The sequence below is a fragment of the Vulpes lagopus genome, chromosome 4, assembly GCF_018345385.1.
Source record: "Vulpes lagopus strain Blue_001 chromosome 4, ASM1834538v1, whole genome shotgun sequence".
NCBI lineage: Eukaryota > Metazoa > Chordata > Mammalia > Carnivora > Canidae > Vulpes > Vulpes lagopus.
The window spans coordinates 95,065,133-95,091,168 of NC_054827.1; the positions used below are offsets into that span (position 1 = coordinate 95,065,133).

The 26,036-nt window shown below is 39.9% G+C and overlaps 1 protein-coding gene across 4 annotated transcripts in view; it reads left to right on the top strand.

Annotated features, from left to right (window-relative positions):
- The window catches only part of ATP10A (ATPase phospholipid transporting 10A (putative)), a 186,425-nt gene that overhangs the window by 110,615 nt on the left and 49,774 nt on the right, over positions 1–26,036 (top strand). For all 4 annotated transcript variants that reach the window (XM_041753670.1, XM_041753673.1, XM_041753672.1 and 1 more), the window contains exon 3: positions 17,880–17,965. In XM_041753670.1, coding sequence (XP_041609604.1) covers positions 17,880–17,965 — 86 coding nt within the window. The remainder of the gene's footprint in view (positions 1–17,879; positions 17,966–26,036) is intronic.

The window sequence follows — 26,036 nt, forward strand, 5'->3', positions numbered from 1 at the left end:
ATTCGTTGAATTTATTGGCAGTGTTTGTTCATACTCTGTCCTAATATTGGTAACTTTTTCTCTCTCTCTCTCTCTCTGTCTGTCTCTCTTATCTGTCTGGCTAGAGGTTTATCAGTTTTATTGATGTTCTCAAAGAGAAAGTGTTTGATTTTATTGATTTTTTTTCTGTTTTCTGTGTCATTGATTTCCAATTTGATCTTCATCATTTTGTTTTGCTCACTTTGAATTTAGTTTATTCTTCTTTTCTAATTTCTTAAGGTTAAATCTGAGATCATTGACTTGAGACCATTCTTCATTTCTAATACATGAACTTAGTGCTTTAAATTTCCTTCTATGTTCTGCTTTAAAGAAATCCTACATATTTGTGTTCTCATTTTCATTCATTACAAAAAAACTTTCTCATTTCCTTTTTGAATTCTTTTGACCCATAGAAATGTGTTAATTTTGTTTTCAAATATTTGGACATTTTCCAGGGATCTTTGTTATTGATTTCTAACTTAATTCTACAGTGGTCAGAAAACATACTTTGTATGACTTACTATGTTAAATTTATTCATACTTATTTTATTATCTAAAATATGGTCCCTCTTTATATGCTCTTTTGAGAATATTGTGAATTTTGCTTTTGTTGGGTGGAATGTTCTATAAATTTCAAGCAAGTCATTCTGTTTCATGGTGTTGTTCAAGTCTTCTGTGTCCTCGCTAACTTTATGCCTATTTCTTCTATGAATTATTGTAAAGAGCTACTGAAACATCTGAGTATATTTGTGGATTTGTCCATTTCTCTTTGGAGATCTATAAATTTTGCTTCATTTATTTTGAAAATTCATTTGGGGGGGGCATTTTGACTCTTTTCTCCTATGAGATGACCTTCCTCTTCCCTGGCAATACTCTTTGAGCTAAAATTTATTCTGTCCACTCCAGCTTTCTTTTGAGTAGTTTTAACATGCCCATCCTTTATTTTTAAACCTGTGACTTTGTTTTTGATGTCCATTTTTTAATAAACAGCATAGAGTTGTGTCTTGCCTTTTTTTAAAATACTTTTTCATAATCTCTGCCTCTGAATTATTTAAAGGTTTTGCATTTAATATGATTACTGACATACTTAAGTCTGTAACCTTGATATTTGCTTTCTCATCTTTGTTCTATTTATGTTCTCTTCTTTGTCTAATTAGCTAGAATTCTTTGTTTTGCTATTTTTATAATTATTTTTACATATAATTTAATAATTATGATACTATTTACTTCACATATTTCAAAAGAACTTTGCAGTGGTATGCTTCCATTTCTTTTTTGGCAGTCTTGCAGCCTTTGTACTATTTTATGTGCATGAAATACTATAATATCTTGCTGTTCTTTGTATTTATACATATATTAAAGAGATTCATATAAATAAAGAGATTCCTGGTAGTGTGTGGTTCTTTTGGTGATGATTTCTTTCAGCTTTTGTGTATATGAAAACATCGTTACTTTGCTTTTTTTTTTTTTTTGAAATATATCCATTTTGGATATGGATTCTAGGTTGACAGCATCTTGTCTTTCAGCGCTTTGAAGATGTTGCTCACCTGTCTTTTTGCTTACGTAGTTTCCAGTGAAAAGTCTGCCACCATCCTTATTTTTGTACCTTTGTATATAACACAGTTGTACTTAAAAAAAAATTAAAAGATTTATTTATTTATTTGAGAGAGAGAGAGTAGAGGAGGGGGCAGAGGGAAAGAATCTGAAGCAGACTCCGCACTGAGCACAGAGCCCAACATGGGTCTTGATCCCAGGACTTCAAGATCATGACTTGAACCAAAACCAAGAATAAGAGACTTAACTGACTGAGCCACCCAGGTGCCCTTATATAACACAGATGCTCTTAAGATTTTTTCAAATTCTTGGTTTTGAGCAAATTGACTATGATGTAACATTGTAATTTCCTTTGTCATTTTGAGAATTGGAATTCTTGGATCTGCAGGGTTATGATTTTCATCAAGTTTGGAAACTTTTCAGCCATTAATATTCAAGTTTTTTTTCTCATATCTTCTCCTTCAAGAACTCCAAGTACTTCAGTATTAAGCCTCTTGAAGTTGCTCCATAAATCACTGATCTTTTCCTTTTTGATTCTTCATTTTCTCTGTATTTAAGTTTGAATGGTCTCTGTTGCTGTCTTTTAAGTTCAACTATCTTTTTGGGGCACCTGGGTGGCTCTGTCAGTTAAATGTCCAATTCTTGGTTTTGGCTCAGGTCATGATCTCAGGAGTTGTGTGATTGAGCCCTTCCTGGCTCCATGCTCAACAAGGAGTCTGCTTGAAGATGTTCTTCCTCTAACCTTCCTCCCACTCATGCATGTGTGTGCTTGCTCTCTCTCTCTCTTTCTCTCTCTCTCTGTGTGTCTCTTTTCCTCTCTCTCAAATAAATAAAACTTTTAAAAAATTCAAGTTCATCTTTTCTTTTGCAATTTTTAATCTGGTATTCATCTCATCTGGTTTATTATTCATCTCCAACATTATAGTTTTTATAACTAGAAGTTCAATTTGTGTCTTTTTCTAAACTTCCCTGTCCCTCCTTATATTTTGATCATAGGAAATCTAGTTATAATTCCTCTTTTAATGTCCTCTTCTGCCAATGCTAACATCCATATCTCTTTTGAAACAGTTTTAACTTTTTAAATTTTTCTCTTGATGGGTTTTATTTTCCTGCCAGATATTTGGATTTTTCATTATTGGGTGCTGCCCCTTTTCGTGTTTTCATTAATATTCTTAAGCTTGAGTTTCCCTTGTGTATCTGAAAATGGTTTGGTTTGTTAAGTGTAATTTAAGCAGTACTCAACTAGAGCTGATTATTTTCCATTCTGAGTAGTCCACCAGTGTTCCTGAATTATGGCTTTTCCTAGTCTGCTTCCTGGGAACAGGCACTGTTGCAGGATGCATGTGAACCCAGAATAGAGCTCCTTCTAATCCTTAGATTATTCTTGCCCATCTGTAGTCACTCTTTCACATACATGTGTTTGTCATCTTTGCTGCATACTCAAGGGGGACTGTGTAAAGGTTTCGGGGGTTCTCTATGCACTTCTGTCTGGTATTCTATACTAAAGACTACAGCTCTGTACTGAAACTCTTGGGTCCAGCTCCTTCACTGGAGAAATCAGCCAATGGGGTTCCCATTCCCTCTGTCATGGCCTGTAATGTCTTTCAAAGCAGTAATCTGGGGAGAAAGTAAGGATCACATCCTTTGTTTCCCTCTCAGGTATTACTGTCCAAATGTTCAGTGTCTTGAATGTGTTTGTTCTATATATTTTGTCTATTTTTCATTATTTCTAACTGTAGATTAAGTCCAGTCTCTGTTACTAAATCTTTGCCAGCAGTTGTAGTCCTGAATTTTTTGTTTTGAAATCTTTCCTTGTTGAGGCTGCTTTTCTCATCAATATTGTACTTGCCTTTCAATTCACTCAGTTATGGATGCTCAACCTCTTCTCCTAGCAAAACACTTAGGTCTGCAAGGAGAATGCCCATGACAAGGATGGGCCTGCCTTCACAACATTTAGTCACAGGGGAGTGTTAAGTATGTAGACTGCTTTCATCTAAGCAGGGGCTAGTAAAACTCTTAGAAGTTTGATGGAAGAGAACTCATAAGTTAAGGATAGAAGAAAATTGTTTCATGTAGAAGATGACATTTAAGAGTCCTGAAGGGTGACTCTTTGATTGACTCTATACTTTCATTAGTATAGAAGAACTTCACATTTGAATACTTCTTTACAATTGGCAGAGTTTCACACTCATTATTTCTCTTAAGGAGATATATGGACATTGGAACACTTGAAAGAACCTTCCCTGGCATAGGACACAGCTTCAACAAGAGCAAGGTTTCAAGTAAGCCTTGGGTGTGTATAGAAAAGAGTGAGTTCTCCAGGTGGATTAGCATACAGATGGAAGATGGCAGCAGGCAAAACTTCTGGAGAAAAGGTCAGTTGGGGACCATTTTGTCGAAGCAATGATGCCAGGTAGAGACATTTATACCTCATTTATTAGGGAGCAGGAGCCATTGAGTGGAGCATGGGACAAAAATGATAGAAGCCATGTGTTCTGAAATTAACCTTAGAAATAGGGTATGGGGATCCCTGGGTGGCGCAGCGGTTTGGCGTCTGCCTTTGGCCCAGGGCGCGATCCGGAGACCCGGGATCGAATCCCACGTCGGGCTCACGGTGCATGGAGCCTGCTTCTCCCTCTGCCTATGTCTCTGCCTCTCTCTCTCTCTCTCTCTCTCTCTCTGTGACTATCATAAATAAATAAAAAAAATTAAAAAAAAAAAGAAATAGGGTATGATAGGAATGGGGAGTGCAAAGAGAAAGTAGGGAAACAGGAGTCTGTTAACAAATGGTATCTCTTCTTCCCTCTACTTGAGCTTTTTTTAAAACCCCTGTCATTCATATTGTTGTCTTGAAGCACACTGAGGAAAGGATTTGAGTGTAAGCAATCAGTATTTCTAAGTGGCAGCCATTAGAGTCTCTTTTGAAAAATTAAAATAAGACAATTGTTGGTCCTGAGGCCATAATTAATATACATGATCACTCTCCTCTGCCACCTATTTCAGGTTCCCTCCACCTCAACCAGCCCATCTGGTCTAGGTCTGCTTGGTGGGGTGACCCAGACCCCACTGTGCACTCTTGTTGGTGATGGTTGCTACAGCTGTGCATTCATTGCCAGCAGTTATGAAAGCACCAGGGATGACCTAGCAAATTCTCTAAATTTCAAACATGCTTCTCCCTGTCCTAGTGATGTAGTGGCAACCTTCTATACTCATGATTTTCAGGAGTTCCTGAACTATGACAGATAGTAACTATGGCTTTAGGTAATGGAATGGTTTCCTAGTGGAAAATTTATAGATAGAATCTATAGTAATATCTTCTTTTTTATTTCAGTTGCTCATCATTTGTAGTCATTTTTTTCAAGCTCTGCCTTTTTAGGGTGGGTTAGTTGTTATATTTGTTTTTTTTCTTGGGTTATTTTATTATTCCTTTAACTTTTTTTTAGATTTTATTTACTGTTTTCTCATTTTGAAACAAATGCCTACTTTGTTAAATTTATCATTTAATATTTTGATATATGCAAATAGGCTCTTAATTTCTCTAAAAGCAAGCACTATCCCACAGATTGATACATATTATATTTAATATAATTTTCATAAATACATGTCCCACTGTCCCAGTTTGTCTTGTGACTTTTTTCTTTGACCATTTAGAATTGTATTCCATAATTTCAGAGCAAATGGGTTTTTAAAAAATTTTTCTTATTTTTAATTATAGTTTAATTAAGTTCTATATGAATTATGTTTTTGAAATTGATTACTTGCTTTATGGCTCAGAATATGATCAGTATTTCTAAATGTTGTGAGTGCCCTTGAAAAGACTATCCTATAGTGGTTGAGTACAGTTTTTATATATGTCCATCAGGTTAAATTTGTTAATAGTGATGTTCAAATTTTCTGTACCTTTCTGGTTGTTTTGACTATTTGTTCTACCAAATAGTAAGAAAGGATAGTAAAATCCCCTGATTAAGATTGTGGATTTCATTGTGTCTCATACGTTTCCATTAATTTTTGCAAGCTATAATTTGAAGTTATTAGAAGATGTAAATTTAGAAGTATTTTTATTTTCCTTTATTTATAATTTAAATTTTACTTAGTTAACATACAGTGTAATACTAGTTTCTGAAGTAGAATTCAGTGATTCAGTAGTTATTTACAACATCCAGTATTCATCACAAAAAATGCCCTCCTTGGGGCAGCCGGGGTGGCTCAGCGGTTTAGTGCCACCTTCATCCCAGGGTGTGATCCTGGAGATCTGGGATCGAGTCCCACATCAGGCTCCTTGCCTGGAGCCTGCTTCTCCCTCTGCCTGTGTCTCTGCTCCCCCACTCTGTGTCTCTCATAAATAAATAAATAAAATCTTAAAAAAAAAAGGGACCTCCTTAGTACCCTTCATACAGCTATCCCATCCCCCCACCTTCTTCCCTCTATCCACCCTTAGTTCTCTATTGTTAAGAGTCTTTTATGGTTTATTTCTCTCTCTCCCATTCTCTTCCCTTCCCATATGTTCATCTATTTTGTTTTTTAAATTCCATAGATGAGTGAGATCATATGGTATGTGTCTTTCTCAGACTTATTTCACTTAGCATAATATACTCTGGCTGCATTCATGTCTTTGCAAATGACAAGATTTCGCTCTTTGATGGCTGAGTAATAGTCCAGTGTGTGTGTGTGTGTGTGTGTGTGTGTGTGTGTGTACACACTACATTTTATTTATCTGTTCATCAGTCCATGGACATTTGGGCTCTCTCCATAGTTTGGCAGTTGTTGATAATGCTGCTATAAACATAAGGCTGTGTGTACCCCTTCGAATCTGTATGTTTGTATTCTTTGGATCAATATCTAGTAGCGCAATTCCTGGGTTGTAGAGTAGCTCTATTTTTAATGTTTTGAGGAACCTCCATACTGTTCTCCAGAGTGACTGCATCAGTTTGCATTCCCACCAACAATGCAAGAATGTTCCCCTTTCTCCACATTCTCGCCAACTCCTGTTGTTTACTGTGTTGTTAATTTTAGCTATTCTGACAGGTACAAGGTAGTATATCATCATGGTTTGGTTTGTATCTCCCTGATGACGTATGATGTTGAGCATCTTTTCATGTGTCTGCTAGTCATCTGGGTATCTTCTTTGGATAAGTGTCTATTCATGTCTTCTGCCCATTTGTTAACTAGATTATTTGTTTTTTGGATGTTGAGTATGATAAGTTCTTCATAGATTTTAGATACTAGCCCTTTATGTGGTATGTTGTTTGCAGATATCTTCTCTCATTCTGTAGGTTGCCTTTTATTTTTGTTGACTGTTTCCTTTGTTGTGCAGAAGCTTTTATCTTGATGAAGTCCCAATAGTTCATTTTTACTTTTGTTTCCCTTGTCTCTGACAACGTGTTTAATAAGAAGTTGCTATGACTGAGGTTAAAGAGGTTTCGGCCTGTGTTCTCTCCTCTAGGGTTTTGATGGTTTCCTGTCTCACAGTTAGGTCTTTCATCCATTTTGAATTTATTTTTGTGTATGGTGTGAGAAAGTGGCCCCATTTCATTCTTCTGAATGTGGCTATCTAGTTTTCCTAACACGATTTATTAAAGAGACTGTCTTTTTTCCATTGGATATTCTTTCTTGTTTTGTCAAAGATCAGTTGACCTTAGATAGAGTTGTGGGTCCATTTCTGGGTTCTCTGTGCTGTTCCATTGATCTATGAGTCTGTTTTTGTGCCAGTACCACACGGTCTTAATGATTACAGCTTTGTAATATAGCTTGAAGTCGGGGATTGTGATCCCTCTAGCTTTGTTTTTCTTTTTCAGGATTGCTTGACTATCAGGATCTTTTGTGGTTCCATACAAATTTTAGGATTGTTTATTCAAGCTCAGTGAAAAATGGTGGTTGTACTTTGATAGCAATTGCATTGTAGATTACTTTGGGTAGTATAAACATTTTAACAGTGTTTGTTCTTCTAGTCCATGAGCATGGAATGCATTTCCATTTCCTTGGATCCTCTTCGATTTCTTTAATCAGTGTTCTGTAGTTTTCAGAGTATAGATCTTTTACCTCTTTAGTTAGGTTTATTACTAGGTATCATATTGGTTTTGGTGCAGTTGCAAATGGGAGGGATCTATTCCTTGATTTCTTTTTCTGCTTCATTATTGGTGTATAGAAATACCAGATTTCTGTATGTTCAATTTATATCCTGTGACTTTGCTGAGTTCATTAATTAGTTCTGTTAGTTTTTTGGTGGAATCTTTCAGGTTTTCTATACAGAGTATTATGTCATCTGCAGATATTGAAGGTTTGACTTCTTCATTATTACTGATTTGGATGCCTTTTATTTCTTTTTGTTTTCTGATTGCTGAGGGCAAGACTCCTAGTACTGTGTTGAATAACAGTGAGAGTGGACGTCCCTGTTATGTTCCTGATCTTAAGGGAAAGACTCTCAGTTTTTCCCCCACAGGATGTTATTAGCTATGGGTCTTTTGTATATGGCCTTTAAGATGTTGATTTATTTTTCTAATGAATAAAACTTTTTGTCATTTCATATTAACCCTTTTTATATATAGAAATGCTTTTTGATTTAAAAATACTTTGGCTAATATTAATACAGGCATACTAGGTTTCTTTGTGTTAATCTTTGTCAGATAAGCCCTTTTGTCTTTTCACATTGTTCTTTCATTTTATTTTTTTTATATTTTTAGAAATATTTTTAGGTTTTTAGGTTTGTTTCTGATAAGCTTCATTTTGTTTTGTTTTGTTTTTTTTTATTCTGACAGTCTTTATTTTCACTTCATGATTCTATTTGATTTACTTCTAATGTTAATATTGGTATATTTGAGTAGGAAGCTTCTTTCATTTTTGTTTTTCTGGCTGGTTTGTTTCTCTTTTTCTGTCCGTGTTTGCCTTCTTTTCTTTTATATTTTTGCCTTCTTTTAGATCAAGAGATTATTCTTCCTTTACTCTCTTCTCTTTTTTTTTTTTTTTAAGATTTTATTTACTTATTCATGAGAGACACAGAGACAGGCAGAGACATAGGCAGGGGGAGAAGAAGGCTCTTCGCAGGGAACCCAATGTGAGACTTTATCCCGACAGGATCATGCCCTGAGTGGAACACAGATGCTCAACCGCTGAGCCACCCAGGCATCCCCCACTCTTTTACTCTCATTGTAGTTGTTACGTTAGTGATTACAACATGCATCTTTGACTTATCCATATCTAATACGCATTAATTTTTGTTTTCCTAGATAATGCAAGGACTTTAAAAAAATTCTTTTTTATTCCCTCCTAACTTAATATGCTCTTGTAGTCATGTGTTATAATTGTAGCTGTTTTTGAACCCCCTAAGACATCATCATTATTTAAGACAACACACATTCATATTTATCCTCATAATTGGCCATTTTTGTTGCTCTTTATTCTTTTCTGCTTCTTACCGTTTGATCAGAGCCATTTTTCCTTCTCTTTGGAAAACACTATTTAGTCTTTTGTTTTAGTATTTAGTTCTGTTCTACCAGTATCAAATGCTCTCAATTTCCTTTTAAGATTTCATTTTCTTTGGTTTTTAGCATTTTCATGTCATGTACTTAGGTAAAATTTCCCTCTATTTATCTTATTTCAGGTTTTTGGATCTGTGAGTAGGTGCTTTTTAATCAGATTTACTAAATTCTCAGCTATTCTTCAAATATTGATCCTGCATAATTCTTTCTCTTCTTCATATCTGGGGCTCCAGAAATGTATTTACTGGCCTTTCCTCTCAGTCTTCTTTGTCTTTTGCCCCCTCTGCTGTGTTTTCCACCTTTTGGTCTCCCTGTGCTTTATTCTAAACAATTTTTCTGACCTTTCTTCTAGTTTAATAGTTTTTTTTTTCTTCAGGTTACCAAATATGCTATTAAACCATTCATTCAGTTTGCAATTTGATTTTTTTCAGGTCTAATTTTTTTGTTTTGTTTTGAGGGGAGGTTGTTGGTTTGTTTTGTTTTGTTTTTTTCCAAACGTCTCAGGTCACATTTTAAGGTTTCTTACTCTTCCAAAATATCTTTAGCTTCCTGATCATGACAAGCATGGTAATAACTTAAAGTTCCTATAAGCCTATTCCTATTCTTATTTGCGTTGGTTCTTTTTGCATGATGCCTTATTTCTTCTTGTGCCTGCCTATCTTTGAGTACATGTATGAAGTTTTACGTGGAAATTTGTTGTTGTTTTTAAAGATTTATTTATTTATTAGAGAGCAGGAGAGTGGGGGGAGGGACAGAGGGAGAGAATAATCTTCACACGGACTCTCTGCTGAGTGTAGAGTTTATGTGGGGCTCAATCTCAATCAAGCCAAGACCTGACCCAAAACCAAGAATTGGAGGTTTAACTGACTGAGCAATCCAGGCACTCTGGAAATTTATGTTTTTTATAAATAATGTGAAGCCTAAGATTACGTTTTTTTTTTCTTTTCATTAAGAAAGGACTTTTGTTCATTTTGTTCTGTATCTGGAGGTTCTAGCAATCCAGAATTGCTTTCATCCAATTTTAGGGGTAGAGATATTCTGAGTCACCCAATTGATTTTAAGCTTGGGCAGCAGTTTCTACAAAGGCTCACTCATTCAGTTCACTCTTTCTTTGCGGTTCAGTTGTTCATGGTCCCCTAAAAAGGCATAGCTGTTTATCAATCAGGCCCTTTTGTTGGTGAGTTCAATGGGAGGCAGAATAATAACCCTTGGAAGATGGCTGTGTCTTAACTCTCCAAACCTGAGAATAGGTAATATTACATGACAAAGGGAAATATAATTAAGGTCCTTGAGGTAGATTATTCCTAATTATCTTGAATTATTGAGGTGGGCCTAGTATCATCACAAGAGGCTTTGGAGGCAGAAGAAAGAGTACACAGTGATACAGTGTAAGAAAAACTTGGTTTCCCTGCTGCTAACTTTGAAAATGAAAGGAGCCCTAAGTCCAGGAGTATGGGCTGCCTCTGGAAGCTGGAAAAAGCAAGGCAATGGATTCTCTCTTGCAACCTTCGGAAGGAATGCATCACTTTTAGCCCAGTGAGACCTATTTCCAACCTTGACCTCTAGAACTGTAACATAACATATTTACATCATTTTAAGCCACCAAGTTTATGGTAATTTGTTATGGCAGCAATAGGAAGCTAGTTGAGGTTCTAAAACATTTTCTCTAATTTTGCTCAATTTCTGAACTACCTCTTTCAGAAACTGTAGACTACTGTGAGAGAAAAGAGGCTCCATGGAGCCTGCTTCTCCCTCTGCCTGTGTCTTTGCCTCTCTCTCTCTCTCTGTGACTATCATAAATAAATAAAAAATTAAAAAAAAAGAAAAAAAAAGAGGCCCCAAAGATCAGTCTCAACTCCCTGGACTTTTTATCTTTATTGAATCTTGGTTTGACTATTCTTTACCTACTTGTTAAATTGCTGGTACCTTTGTGCAGGTGTTTATAATATTTCCCCAATATTTCTTTTTGCTGTCAAGCTGATGTTTGGTCCCAATTGCATAGTCCTTAATGCTGGACAATCTTCCTTTTGAATCTGAGGACTGAGCTAATCTGGTTGCGTTTTAGCATTCACAATCCTGCTGTCATTTTGGTCTCAGAGTCATTCCCTAGGGTAATGCAAGGACTTCTTCACTGACCTCTTCTTTTTTAAGTCTTCCATCCTGATTTTATTCTTAACAGTAGCTGTATGACTTTTTCCTACATGGTTACCACTGGGACTTGCCCTCAGAGGTTACTTCATTATAGATGTCTCTAGTTCTTTCTGTGCTGCCTGGTGAGAGGAGAGCACCTTATCTCCAGTTAGGATGTCTGTTTAGTGATCCCCAAAACTTGATGGGTTTATACCCACAGCCCTGTCTTTGCAAATTCTATTATGCCCACCTGTAGTGATGGAAGAAGGACAAAGAGGTTGATGGCTGTGAGACAGGCTGACTTGTAACCTGGCAGTGCAAATTTAGCTCAGCAGCATTGCTATAGATATATTGTGTACAGTGGCACCTTGTTAGATCAAGTACAGATTCTTTTAAGAGGGCTATTTTAAAGTACAGCTCTCATTTAGGTTTTGAAGTTGGTTTTCTATAAAACAACTCCTGCTGCTTGCTGTCTGGTTGCATAGCCTGTCCTTAGATACTCTTTAACGCATTTGATAAAAGAAAACGTGGAGCTGGCAATCACAGCCCATGAAGGCAGCAAGAAGCATTTGTAACTGTGAGAGAAAGAAAGTGTTTTGATTTTGAGAAGTTAGGCTCAAACCCAGAACTCTGGGCCTTTGAATTTTGCCACCATCTAAACTAAACCTTGAGGGCTTTTTGAGTATGAAACAGCAAGGAGGCAAGGAACAAAGGATGAAAAGGCAGGGAAAGGAAGGGAGGGGTTGCTCCTCCACTTTCAAGTCAGAGTCAGTGAGGGTAAGGCTGGCTTTCTACTTTCAAACAAAGAGAGGTCCACCTGATTCTTGTAGTTAGGACAGGAAAATTTGCAATTATAAAAAGAAGGCAGCAAATTAGATACCCCTTGATCAGTTTTTGTATGCACTGTCAAAAGCTTTGAGCTTCCAGAAGCCTCCTGTAAGGCTTGCTGAGGCCCTTATGCCCCTCCCATGGTCCTAGTCAGCTTTGTTTCCCTGGAGAGGACAGTGGCAGCAGGAAGGAGTATGGCAGTTATTAGAGAAACTGTCATGAATTGCACTACATCCAGTGCTTCATCGTGGGCTACGGCACCAACCTACCTAAGCACTTCTATATTTAGGACACATTGGATAATACAGTCACAACTACTGCAACCATAGAGTAAATGGTTATTTAAATGTGTTTTATGATCATTTGTATCAAGGCATAAACTCCCAGTGAAACAATGAGTCTATGAAAGTGATTAGAAGAGAGATTACTTTGATTTAAGGCTCCTTAAATGTTTGATGTCTCCTGCTACCAGTGCCAGAATGCCTATAATTTCATTGAGACTTTTATTTTTTGATTGATTAAATACCGACTGTGTGCCAAGGGGACACATTGGTGGACAAGACAGACTATTTCTTTCCCATTTCAGGTTAACTATTTGAAAATATATTTATTTGGCAATACAACGTTTGTAGTAAGTAAGTAAATTCATTCATTCATTCATCTGCTTCTGCAGTATTGGGCTATCTGCCTTCCTTTGAATTCCACAGCACTGAAAGTTATGTGGTAAATACAAATTGGATTAAAAATGCAGAACAAAAGTTAGAGTAATTATTCCATTAATGTAGGGTAAAATGCTTTGCCTAAGTTAATTCAGATATTGTTCACCCTTTGTTAATAAATAAGCAACTAGATTAAAAACTGTGAAGAAATTCTTTTACATTGCTACTAAATGAAATGCACTTGTACCAGAGAGGGACTGAGTTTCTGAAATATAGAGAAGCCCTACCAGCCCCTTAGCATCAGATGAGGGAACGCCAGGCAGGAAGAGGTTCTAGGCCCCAAGAGCCCAGCATGGAACGCTAGGTCTATTTGGAAGTTTGTAGTATGTGAGATCCTTGCAAAATAAGCACCCATCCCCCTGGGCCGTGTGTGCATCAGTCTCTTTACTAGTCTGGAGGGGATAAAGCTCCTGTTCTCAGAGAACCTGAAGTCTAGCGAAGCATGGATGAAGTCAGCAAGCTCAAAGCAATGGCACCTGCCTATCCTACCTAGGGTAGGAGGCTGTCACGTCTTGAAATGTGAGAGGCAGTTAGGCAAGTGGAGGAGTGTGGGAGGGCAAAGGAAGCCATGCAGAAAGGTCTGTGCCTCTCCGGGACATCCAAGTGGCAGGAATAGGAGGTGGGAGGGGTGGCAGCCAATCCTGAGAAGAGCCTGGCTGCTGTATTGGATGTGAATTTCATTCTGTATGGCAGCAGCTAATACAAAGTAATCGGCCTTTGTAAAAGTTTTTTGTAAAGATGTATTTATTTTATATATATAGAAAGAGTGTGAGTGCATGTTGGGGGGGGGGGTTGCGTTGCAGAAAGAAAGGGACAGGAAGAGAAGCAGACTCCCCCCTGAGTGGGGAGCCTGACTTGGGGCTGAGTCTCACCACCCTGAGATCATGACCTGAGCCAGAAGCAAGACTTGGATGCTCAACCAATTGAGCCACCCAGGTGCCCAGGGTAATTAGCATTTGAAGGCCAATGTGGGGCGGTGATGTTGAGGCTGGAAGTAGAGGGAAAACCCTGAGTCCCTTGTAACCAGGAGCATCATGACAGATGGCACAAAGGACCTTTTCAGGACAGAAGGAACATAGGTGTTCTCTGTGTCTTGTCACTGCTTGTTGCTCTCTGTACATTCTCTCACCAGGCTTTTTTGGCACCATGTCATCCAGAGACCAAGACAGACAGCCTCACTCTGAAATCTTTACATGGAGAGCTGGTGGGGTCTCTGGAAAATGTGCTTATCCCATTTTCAAAGCAGTGTCAACTGGTTCATTTCACTCTTCTTATGATAAAATATAATTGTGTCTACTTTAATGAACTGAAAATATTCTTTTAGATGTCACTGCTTATGTTTTAGGGTGGAGGAAGTGCACTTTCACTTTTACTAAACAGGAATTCATTTAGTGCAAATGTGAACTATAAGATTGGTAACAAAGTATCCCCCGTGAACCAAGCCTTCCATTTAGTGAATAGTCTGGGTACTGCTCAATTAGGCGTCATGCCTCCCCCATGTGGTTGAACAGGGGGACGCAGCACCTGCAGAGATACCTGCATGGGGGTGGTTGCTAAGCATAAGGGTGAGGTGAGCACTGGGCATCTGAAGGAAGGACCATTTCCTGGAGTGACTTGATTCATAATGCTCTTGGCTGCTGCAGTTTTGAACAAAAGTGCAAGTTCAAGGGCAGAGCTCTCTCTCTTGTATCACTGCTCTGCCTCCTCCTTTTCAGGTAAGGTCGAATCTCTTTGTCTAAGAAGTTGGAGAAATATTCAGAGTATAGCAGCAGAAAGTATGAGCATTTATTTCCAGTAAGGTACTTGTTTGGAATGTCATCAGCTATGCTTGGCCTGAGATGCTTGGCATGCTGTGGTGGTGCTGGAGAGGGCCAGCAGCTTCAGTGTGAGGACCTGCATGTACAAGAGCACTCTTACAGGTAATGATGCTTCTGCAGCACCTCCCAGGACTGAGGCTGTCACAAGCATGGCAGTGAATGAGAATCACCTCTGCATTCTGTGGAATTGTTGATTTGTAGGGCTCCTGAGACCTTGGAGATCCAAGTCTGAAAGCTCTCTCTTGACTTGCTAAAAGGCTCATATCTATTAGACTGCAGAACAAGGACTAATCCCAAGTCTCCTGATTTTCTTTACTCCATTTTTGAGTGAACTCTGGTAACTCCACATCTACAGGCATTGCCAAAGATGGGAAGGAGGTGGCTATCAGCAATCAGACCAGGATATATTTAATTGGAAGCATGTTTTTAAAAATATTAAAACTTAAAGATATGTCTAAATATCTTTGAAATTTTCTGTAGAATTAATTATACACTTTCTGGCTTGTTAAACATAGTGTCATCTTTTCCTGGTAAAGCAGAATAGTCTCAGTGTCAGTGGCTGAGCTGGATGTCTGGGAGGCTGAGGAACTGCCGTCAGTTACTTGAAGGCCTCTAGACCTTGGGCATGACCTTAAGCATGGTCCTTTATCACCCTAAATTAAAGGTGGCATGAAAATCAACCCTGTCATGAATGGTGGTGAATAGCACTTAGCACAAGGCCTGATGTTTAGCAAGCTATCAAAAAATTGTAATTGGTGATGCAGATGTTATGGTACAGTTGTGCCTCCAAGAATTACTTACACAACATGGTGCTTTCCATATTTTTATTGAAATCCCTGGGTTTCTGGGCTGTGTTCTACTTGATGAGTAATTCGTTTCTTCATAGTCAATTCTCAATGTATGTTTATACATGCTTTTTTTAAAAAAAACTTTTTGTCATGATAAAGTATATAAAACAGTTTATCATTGTAACCATTTTAAGTGTATAGTTCTGTGGCATTAATTTTATTCACATTGTTGTGCAACTGTTATTATCAGTTACACTTTCCTCTTCTCCAACTATGTATCTGGATTTTTTTTTAATGGAATTAGCAAGCTCAGAATGGAAGGGTGGGCTGGCATCCTTTTACTCTGTCCATGCTCCAGGTGGCAGGGTTGGCAATAGTTTGGTGGCTGATGGTGCTGAAGGCATGACCTTAAAGCCGGTTTGAAATGAAGCAGATAGGTAGATGAGTGAATGGGGAGATAATATATTTATTAAATGGGATATTATTATGTTGTTAGTTTACTCAGAAACAATCAATATAACTAGAATTTTCCCATCCAAAAAGTGTGCTCTGGATGTGAAATCTTTTTTAAGTGAGGATCTTAAAGGTGGTCTCTATATTAGTGTGCTAGGGCTGCCATAACAAAATACCACAGTCTTAAGTGGCTTAAACAACAGAATTTCACTTCCCAGCTTCCAGAACTATAAGAACTGTAACCCACTTCCACAGGGTTGGTTTCTCTGAGAAACCCCTCCTTGGCCACATCTCCTCCCTTTTTCTTTTTATGATTGTCCTTCAGTTTGTGTCTTTTTCCAAATTTCCTCTCATGAGGATACCAGTCAAATTGTATTAGGGGTCACCCTAATGACCTCATTTTAACTTAATGATCTCCTTAAAGATACTATGTCAAATATGGTCACATTATGAGGTTCTGGGGGGTTAGGACTTCAACATATGAATTCTGGGGTGTGGGCAGGGATAATGGTGGTTACACAATCCAAGTATCACAATCTCTGAAGATCCCTCCAATTCTAAAAATCCTCAAAATTCTCCCCAATTCCAGATGAGGCAGATGAAACCAGGTAACCTGTGCCCTGGACGTATACATTCCCCAAGGCACATTGTTATTGATGGAACATTAAGAATGCAGCCCTGAAATCCAGAGATGGAATGTCCTACCATTTCTGAGCCGCTCACATTACATTTTTCTTAGAGAGAAAGAATAACAAACAGAGATAGTATTTTAAGTGCACCCTCCTTGTCTGCCAAGAATAATCCTGCATGCTGTGGAACTCAGGCCCTTCATGGCTATCCTTGATACTGCACCTGCAGATATCTGCCTTGGAAAAGGCAACCAACTGGCTTCAAGATATTTCACATGGCTTTAAATGAACACAAGGCAGCTTGAAACATAGCCCCACTCTAGAAATAGAGCCAGAGGCCTTTTCAGTCCATGGGGAGCAGGGCTGATGGCTAATTTAACTTCAAGAAGAGCCTTTTAAAATGGCATTTTAATATCAACTATTGAATTAAGCTACTATTATCCAGTGAGTTCTCTTTTTAATCTACATGATGTACTGGAAAACAGTAAGAACTGACATTTGAATAATTACCCTTGTGGCTGTATTCTGTGCTGGAAACTACACTGTTGTGGTGTAGAGTAATAATCACCTGGGGTGGTATTAACAGTGTATATACCATTGCTGTGATTTTTAACCACTTGCACTTTTTTTTGATGGACTTACTTGTGTGAGCAAAGGCAGTTCAATTTTTCACCATGTTGTGACAGTTGGTAGAGAAAAGAGAATGACAAGCCTGAGCAGTGAGAGCTGATTTTTTAAAGAATTCATTAATGATAGTTATTTATACTAAAGGTCTATTCCCTACACTTCCCTCTGGTTTTCTTCCTCCCCTCTTCCTCCCCTCTACTTCTCTCTACTCCTGATCTGGTCATATAGTTTATGACACTGTTACATCTCTCAGTGGCAGAATTCTCAGTGATAGACTTTGTAGTGAGCTGCCATTTTTCATCAAGTAGAATAATAAAGAAATTATTGGCTTACACTTTGGTTTTTTAAATGTATTTCATTAAGTATCTATGCAAAATTTTTAGTGCACATTGGGGAAATGTCATTTTATTGTAAGTTCCTATTTTCCAGATGGAATTTGCTTCTCTAAATCTGTATAGGAAATTGGAAGATGCTGGTCTGTTTCAAAATAGTCATTTATCCCTTTCAATCATTAGTGGCTTCCTTTGTGGTTATCTCATATTCTCTTATTTTCATTAGAGCAATAATCCTTTCCAGCTCACTTACTCACCAGTACTGTTCTACTAATTGCTATTACATTCTATAATGATCAGTTATCATTCAGTATAAAAATGAGAAAGCATGAGCTAAGCTCTGAGTGCATATTGGCATTCTGCAGAGGGTTATTGCAGAGGGTTATTGGGCAGACTCCTTCCGTGAAATTTCCCTGCCCCACGAGGATGTGAAACAGAAGAGCAAGTGCCTTTTAGAATGCAATAGTCTGAGCCCAGATTTCTCTAATGTATGCATACTTTTGTTTTAGGTCTCTGAATTTAATCCTTTGATGTTCACCAGTGTAATCGAGTGTGAGAAGCCAAATAATGACCTGACTAGGTTTCGTGGTTGCATGTGAGTATTATACATATGCTTGATCTTGCTCTTTCACACACACACACACATACACACATACACACATAAATATATAGGACATATATAGTATATATAATATGTACATAATACTGTACATATTATATATATATATGATATATATATACATACACATCTACATGTACATATCTATATACACATAGTTCAAAAATATGCATTTAATATTCTTTGCGACATTGTGTAACCTTTTAGGAATGCTGCCCATATCTGAACTTTCTTGGTTGCTTATTGGACTGGTTTGTAAGATCCTGTCAGCAATAGAAACTTGCCCACACTACCTGTGATGAATAATTACTGCTTTTCCTTCTGCTAGCTGGGCCTGGAAAGATGAGGGGAACAAGGGAAGTATGGTTGACTACACGTGGCCCCACTAAATGGAAGCACGCAGGCCACTCAGGAGGAGCCTGTGTGGAAGCACACTCATTCATTCACTTAGGTACTCAGTCACCAAGTATTTGTTGAGTCTCTGCTGCATGATAGGCCCTGTTGTGGAGGGCTCTGAGAGTAATGCAGTGAACTGAATAGTGGAAAAAAAATGCTGCCTTCGTGTTTATTTCATTCTAGTTAAGAGAAAAGAGGGACAATAAACAACCAAACAAAGTAAGTAGAATATATATAAATGTCAAATAGTTTAATCCCTTGCTCCAAAATGGAAAGACAAAAAAGGTAGATAAATGACATAGGATTGGCATTATGTTGGTACCTGCTGAAGCTGGGATGTGGGTACATGGGAAATGTATATGCTAGTCTCTCTACTTTCATACTTACTTGGAAGTTTTAATTATAATTGTGGGGTGTGTGTGTGTGTGTGTGTGTGTGTGTGTGTAGTCATTTGGCTTCCAGGAAAAGAAAATGGGAGAGAAGAGGGAGTGTCAGCATGGAGTTGCTGAGTTGGGTGCCAGACGTGTTGGCAGCAGCCTCACAGAGAATGAATGTGTGTGCAAGAACATGAAGGACTTCAGGTGTGACCTATCCTAACTTGCTGCATGATCTCTGGGCCTTACTCTGCTCTCCCAGTTCTCTTGTGTGGAGAATTTTTTTTTTTAAGATTTTATTTGTTTATTCATAAAAAACACAGAGAGAGGCAGAGACATAGAGGGAAAAAGCAGGCTCCTTGCAGGGAGCCCAATGTGGGACTCGCTCCCAAGACCCCAGGATCATGACCTGAGCCAAAGGCAGATGCTCACTTGAGCCTCCCAAGTGCCCCTTATGTGGAGAATTTGATGCCTTCTCTCTGCCAGCTTTCCTGCTTGACATGTGAGCTGACCAGTCTACTGTTTAGTGGTCCAGGCACAGAGTGGCCCCCCACAGAATATGGGGTGAGGCAGGGTATTCTGTTTCTCGAAGTGCATTCCATTTCTAAGACCTTTCAGTGTATGTTTGAATCTTTGGGTTCACTGGCACATCCAGCATTGTTGCATGTGCCCCATATACAGTCAACTTCCTGTCATACTACAGGGTGATCAATGAATGAAAAGTGTTAGTAAAGAGTAAAATGTGTGTGCTGCCAAGAGATGACCCAGTCACCCAGTGAAATCGCTGATCCATGCCTGAAGATCAGAACTTGGACAATGTTAGATCACCCCTTAAAGGAACCAGTTAAAAGAGGATAAAACTTGTTAAGAAAAATGTTAAAATATAGTGTATAAAATATAGGAGAATACTTAACTACTCATATGTAACTGGCTACTATAGATTTTCCCCTGACCCATAGCCCTCCGGGCCATCTTCTGTAGGCCCACAGCCCCGTTGTCCCCCAGACTTCACACATGGCACCATTCTCAGCACCACTGTGAATCTCCAGGACCACATCAGCTAAATGGAGCAGATGCTGGGTTTCCAAAGACCCTGAAATAACCATCTTGAAGGGTGGCAAAGGCATCTTCTAAGGGGAATATTCTATGCACGTTTTTGCTTATGAGGTAATTTGGGGTGGTTGACTTTACCAAAGACAATGAATAAACACCCTTCACCAAAGACTATACTCCTCTCCTATGGTCTGTCTTCTCTTCTGTGGGGGTTCCTCCAAAGACCCTGAAAGATGCACTGCTCCCATGCTCTGATGACTCTTCTCATACTTTTGTTGCCTGCTTTTGGGTTGGGTTAACATTGAAAGAGACTGAACCCTAAGACAGCAGCTCTGAGTCCTGCCCTCTAGGAGCTACTTTGTCATTGGGATTTAAACAAGTCCAGTTTAGTGCTGAGGCTGGTAGGCTCAGGAGCCCACATTTTCTAGCTAGATAACCTTGGGCAATCTAGTTAACTTTACCCCCTCGAGCCCTTGGTGCAAAGTTTTAGTCAGTTTAATACACGGAAAGCTTTCAATGCATGTTTAATTAATATTTGCCACTATTATGGTCATTGCTGCTATTGTTAATACTACTGTTACAGATAATACCATAGAGCAAGGAGGTAAAAGGATCAGGATAGAGGTAAAGGTGAGAATACAAATGTGTCCAGGGGAGAGAGGTCCAGTTTAAAGGGGAGGGTGGTTTGTCTACAGTATGTGTATTAGAAGAAGCCATAGAAGGAAAGAAGATTGAGTTTTGAGATTTCCTGAATTTGAGGAGCCGGTAAGTGCCTCAGATGGAGTGAACCAGGACTTTAGGGTGCTAAAGTATGAGCTAAAGATATGGATTTGAGGGCCCTCTGCCTCGAGGTCATGTATGAATTCAGGGAAGGGGCCCAGGAACGTGGGACGGAAGGCTTGGGAAAAAAGGAAAGGAATAAAGACCGTAACCCCACAATTAGAAGCAAGCATCCTTGGGTGTGATGGGGGTGTGGTTAGAAAGGCAATGTACAATAGTGGAGGCATAGAAAGGACATTTGGAAGATCTGCATGCCACACTCCAGTGGTAATGTAAGGAACGGGAAGGCCACACCATTGGAGCATAGACCCAGTGGGGCAGAGTCCAGATTGCAGGAGATAGAAGAGGACTTATATTTTTTCACTATTCTTTCTAGAAATGTGGCATAAAAGTAGGAACAGCTCCAGAGATGAAAGCCTCAAAGAAAGGGGAAGTACTTTCATTAGGAAAAGAGAAGATAACAAAAAGCCAGGCTGGTAGAGATCTCCATGTGGGCAATGGTAACTTTCAGGTGTGAGGAGTTAGTGATCAATGATGGGTAGCATCCCCTGGCTCCTTCCTTCCTTCCAGTACCTGCACCACCTCCATGCCCATCCCTTAGCTGATTTAGCACCCCTGCTGTAGTTTTTGAATATAGGTAAAGTTTGGTGGGGTCCAGAGTGGATTGCCAAAAAAGAATTCTTGAGACATCTTCTGTGCAAAATGGTGTTTTTTTTTTTAATTTTTATTTATTTATGATAGTCACACAGAGAGAGGTGGGGGGGCAGAGACACAGGCAGAGGGATAAGCAGGCTCCATGCACCAGGAGCCCGACGTGGGATTCGATCCCGGGTCTCCAGGATCGCGCCCTGGGCCAAAGGCAGGCGCCAAACCGCTGCGCCACCCAGGGATCCCCAAAATGGTGGTTTTGTTAAAGCATGGGACAGGACCCATAGGCAGAAAGAGCTGCTGCTCCCTGCAGCCCCTGGATTATGAGGAACAGTTGATTATATACTTTGGGGTTGGGGAAAGTAAAGATTAGGGAAATTTCAGAAGGATTTCCATATGCTGAAAGATGACTCAGGAAACCTGAAGCCTTGCTATTGTCAAAGCAAGATGGTTTTTCCCTCTAGCAAGGCATTAACATTAAGACAATTGGGAGCTTCCTGGAGGAATTTGTACTCTGCTTGCCTCAAGTATTTGTAAATGAGCTGCAGGTTATGAGGACATTTAATTTTATCTATATTTCCTCTGCCTTTGTTTCCCACGTCACCCCAGCCACTTTTTTTTTGGAAGATGGCTGCTTAAGTGGACATCTTGTGCCCCACAGCCTGACAGGCTTACTCAGCTTCTCCAACAGATGCCTCCAGCAAATGTTCCCTAACATGGATGGGCCTCTCTCCCAGCAAGCAAGCTCAGACAGGTCTCTGGAGGTGGGGCACAGGTGACTGTGTGTTGAAGTTTCTCCTGGTGCCTCTGTGGTGCAAGCCAGCATGAGGAGCCCTGCTCCAGGAAGAGTTGAAGGGAGAGGAGGGCAGGTAAGTGGAGTGTTAGGGGAGGGGCCTCTTCACACCAGAGTCCTGTTTGGGGCAGAGAGAAGGTAGTCCCCAGTTCCCATACTGGTCCTTATTATGCTCATGGGTGGGGCTAACTTGGGTGGTAGCCCTGCAGTGTAGACACAGGGAGCAGTAGATGAGCAGCCAGTTCTCTGGTTTGCTGGCTTGCTGGATTTCATCACCTGCGGAGGGTGGCCTCCCTTCAGCCTTGCCTCCACTACTGTCCTGTAGCCTCACTCCAGCCAAGGAGCCCAGGCCAAGCCCAGCCACCATTGTACCAGCAGGTTTCATGACTATTTGGTCCAGCCAATCTGAACTCAAAACTTTAGCCATTTGCACTTAGACCTCAGCTTAGGTTTATAGAAAGAAAAAATCTGAATTCCAGCTTTGTCCACTCGCTGGGCAGGTTATTCTGGCATTTCTCAATGTGGCTTCCTCCTAATGCTGGAGATATAATGGCTGACATGAGAATGGAGGGAAAGAATATGGGTGGAGTGTGAGGTGAATTAGAACACATCATGTAAGAGAGCGGTGTTAGCCATGGTATGTAGGATTAAATGACTTCAATAGGAATGTCTTTCAAGACTGAAAGTACATTAGTGATTGCCAGCGTTTAGGAGTGGAAGGGGGATGGGGAGTGACTGCCATTGGGCATGAGGTTTCTTTTGGGGGTGATGAAAATATTCTAAAACTAGCTGATAGTGACAACTGCGCAACTGTGTGAATATACAAAAAAAAAAAAAAACGACAACAACAACAATAAAATGCTCATCCATACACTTTAAATGGGTAGATTTTTTGGTATGTGAAATGTATCCTCAAGCTGCTAAAATAAACAAAGTGTCAGGAGCTCCATTATTGAAGTGCACCTTAATGCTCACCAATGTATAACACAATCCCAAAGTTAAGCACTAATGAAATCCTGACTGTTCTCCACCCCTGCCGGTGCCCTCTCCCTAACCTAAGGCTCCAAGAGGCCCCTGTGAATGGAGAGGGATGGCCTACTGTCCCAGCAGCTCAGGGCACCCTGCTCAGCTGTGGTTAGCCAACTTCGTGGCATAGAGTGGGTGAACTTTGAAGCCACCAGTCAATCAAACATTTTCATTTACCTTTAGAAATAAAGCAGAGAGCCTGGTTGGTTTAGTCTGGTTTAAAATTCCATTTCAAATTATAACCCCACGTTCCATTTCTAATCCCAGAGTCTTCCACAGACTAAGTCCTGAGCTCCCTCCCCACATGCTGGGAGCCTTATGTGACCACATAGGGCTGAGAACCTGTCATTGCCTTCCTGGGTGTGTTTGTTGGGACAGCCTCCCTGCCCTGCAAATGATACACTCCATCACCACTGTCATCCTGTAATAGATAATAGCATTAGGACCTGGTACAGGAAAGCCTTCATTGCTCTTCACCCCTCCAGCCCAGTATCTGGATAGAGCTTTGTGTGAGCTTATGTCCACGATGTACTCACTACCAATGACCAGGTATTAAGATGTACTATAGCTATACCACCTGGACTCATTAAAACTGGAAAATGTTTATTTTACCTTGACCCCTTTAGTGGACATACTTACATCTCAAGAAAGTCCATCATTGGCACAAAACACACAATTGGATTATTTCTGCATGTACATTAGAGAAACCTACTATCTCAAAGGAAATTCTGGGGTGCCTGGGTGGCTCAGTCAGTTAAGCATCTGCCTTCAGCTCAGGTCAGGATCTCAGGGTCCTGGGATCGAGCCCTGCATGAGGCTCCCTGCTCCATGGGAAGCCTGCTTCTCCCTCTCTCTCTGCCTGCCACTCCCCCTGCTTTTGTGCTCTTTCTCTCTCTGTCAAATAAATGAAATCTTTAAAAAAAGGGAAATTCTGCCCAGGGTTCAGCCATGGAAGGAATTGTCTATTATTTCTTTCTCCCTACCTCTGTCACTTACACAATAGAAGTTTATTATCTCACATTTCTGGAGGCTTGAAGTTTGAGTGTCAGCAGGACTGGTTTCTCCTGAGGTCTTTCTCATTGGTGTGCAGATGACCATCCTCTCCCTGTGTCTTCACATGGTCTTAACCTCTCTGCTTGTCTATCTCTGTGTCCCAATTTTTCTTTATACGGATACCAATCATGGAGTTATAACCCGTCCATATGACCTCATTTTGACTTAATTACCTTTTTAAAGACTCTGTCTAAATGTCACACTTGAGGGGATTAGGACTTCAACAAATGAATACCAGGGCAGAAAGCACATGTCAGCCCATAACAAAGAAGTAGGTGTTGGGAACAACTAGATGGGGAACATCTTCCTAGAATCAGGCCTCATACCTGCTTGGCCCTGGGCCTATTCTGCCAAGTCCAAGGACTTCAGCTTTCCCCTTGTTCTTCAGCTCTCCCCTTGTTCTTCAGCTACCCTGCTGGAGCTTGGCCTGCCTTGTCCCACCTCCTAACACAGGGGCCATTCACTCAAGAAAGGCCATTCATATCCATGCACTGACTGTCCTTGTGGTAGTAGTCCTCATAGATCTATGCACCTCCTGGCAACCAGTTCTGGTCTGGCATAGTGTAATTAGAAAGCACAGTATCACTCAAAAAGTGTGTGTTATATCAATGAAAGCTTAATACAAACTATTTTTCTTGTTTCTATAGAGTTCACCTTTTATTCTGAATGAGCATGACTGGAACTTTGATTGAAACTGGTTTTTTTTTTTTTTTTTTTTTTTTTTTTTACTATTATCCCTCAGAAATAGTTTCTATGTCCAGCTATTACCAAGAAAACTGTGGCCATAGGCATCCTCTCCTTCCAGATGTGGGAATGGTGTTTTGTGTGTACCATCTTATGCATGCTGGTGTCTTGATGCATTAGCCAAAAATAAATCTTTTCTAAAGCAAAACCTGTCCTGGAATTTCCAAAGGGGGGCATTTACACAGTGTTGTTTGAACCCCCTGCCCCCATGTTCCTTTGCATGCTTTCTGCAGAATAATTAATGCTGTATTGTTTAAATAACAGGCTTGTGGAAAGTGCATCTCCCTAGCCTGCATTTTGGTTTTGTCTTTATGATATAGCCTCTCTTCTTCACCAGAAAAATATATTCATTTCCCTGGTTGTAAATAACATGGGTTGTGTGTGAGATTGAATGGTAGCCCTACCCCTTATGCCAGTTACCATGGTCCAGATGTGGCAGGAAATATTGTTTCCCCAGAAACCCTGTGTGCATCCTCTGATCTTATACTCCCCAGACCATATCTACTCTCCATGTCAGTGACACTGTGTTAGGAGTTGGTGTGAGGGAAAATGCCTGCAGGTGTCCTTGGTGAGCTTTAAGAACCACAGAGGAGGGCAACTCCCGTGGCATAGTGGTTTAGCGCCACCTGCAGCCCGGGGTGGGATCCTGGAGACCCCGGATCGAGTCCCACGTCGGGCTCCCTGCTCAGAGCCTGCTTCTCCCTCTGCCTGTGTCTCTGCCTCTCGCTCTCTCTCTGAATAAATAAATAAATAAATAAATAAATAAATAAATAAATAAATAAACCTTTAAAAAAAAAAAAAAAGAACCACAGAGGACTTTGGGTTATGTGTGTGGGGGAGGGGTGAGGAGGCTGTCTACTGATGATATGGGAAGCTGGCTTTTCTGAAGTCAGCTTTGGAGGCACTGCCTGATGTAGCTTAGGCTGGGCCCCTGCTGTAGTTTTGGAAACCTCCCAAGCCTCCCCTTGTGTGTTCATCAGGCTCTAGGACCAAATCTGTCCCAATGTGATCCTAGCGTGGGGTGATTCTGGTCAGCATGGATGATGATAAGGCCATCTTTAGTGGATCAAGAGAACAAGTTTGAAAACCAGTGGCTTAAACATGGACTATCCCTCTGGCTCAAAATAGCAAGGAAACCCAGTTTCTAAAATGGAATTTACCACATTTCAAATGTAATAAT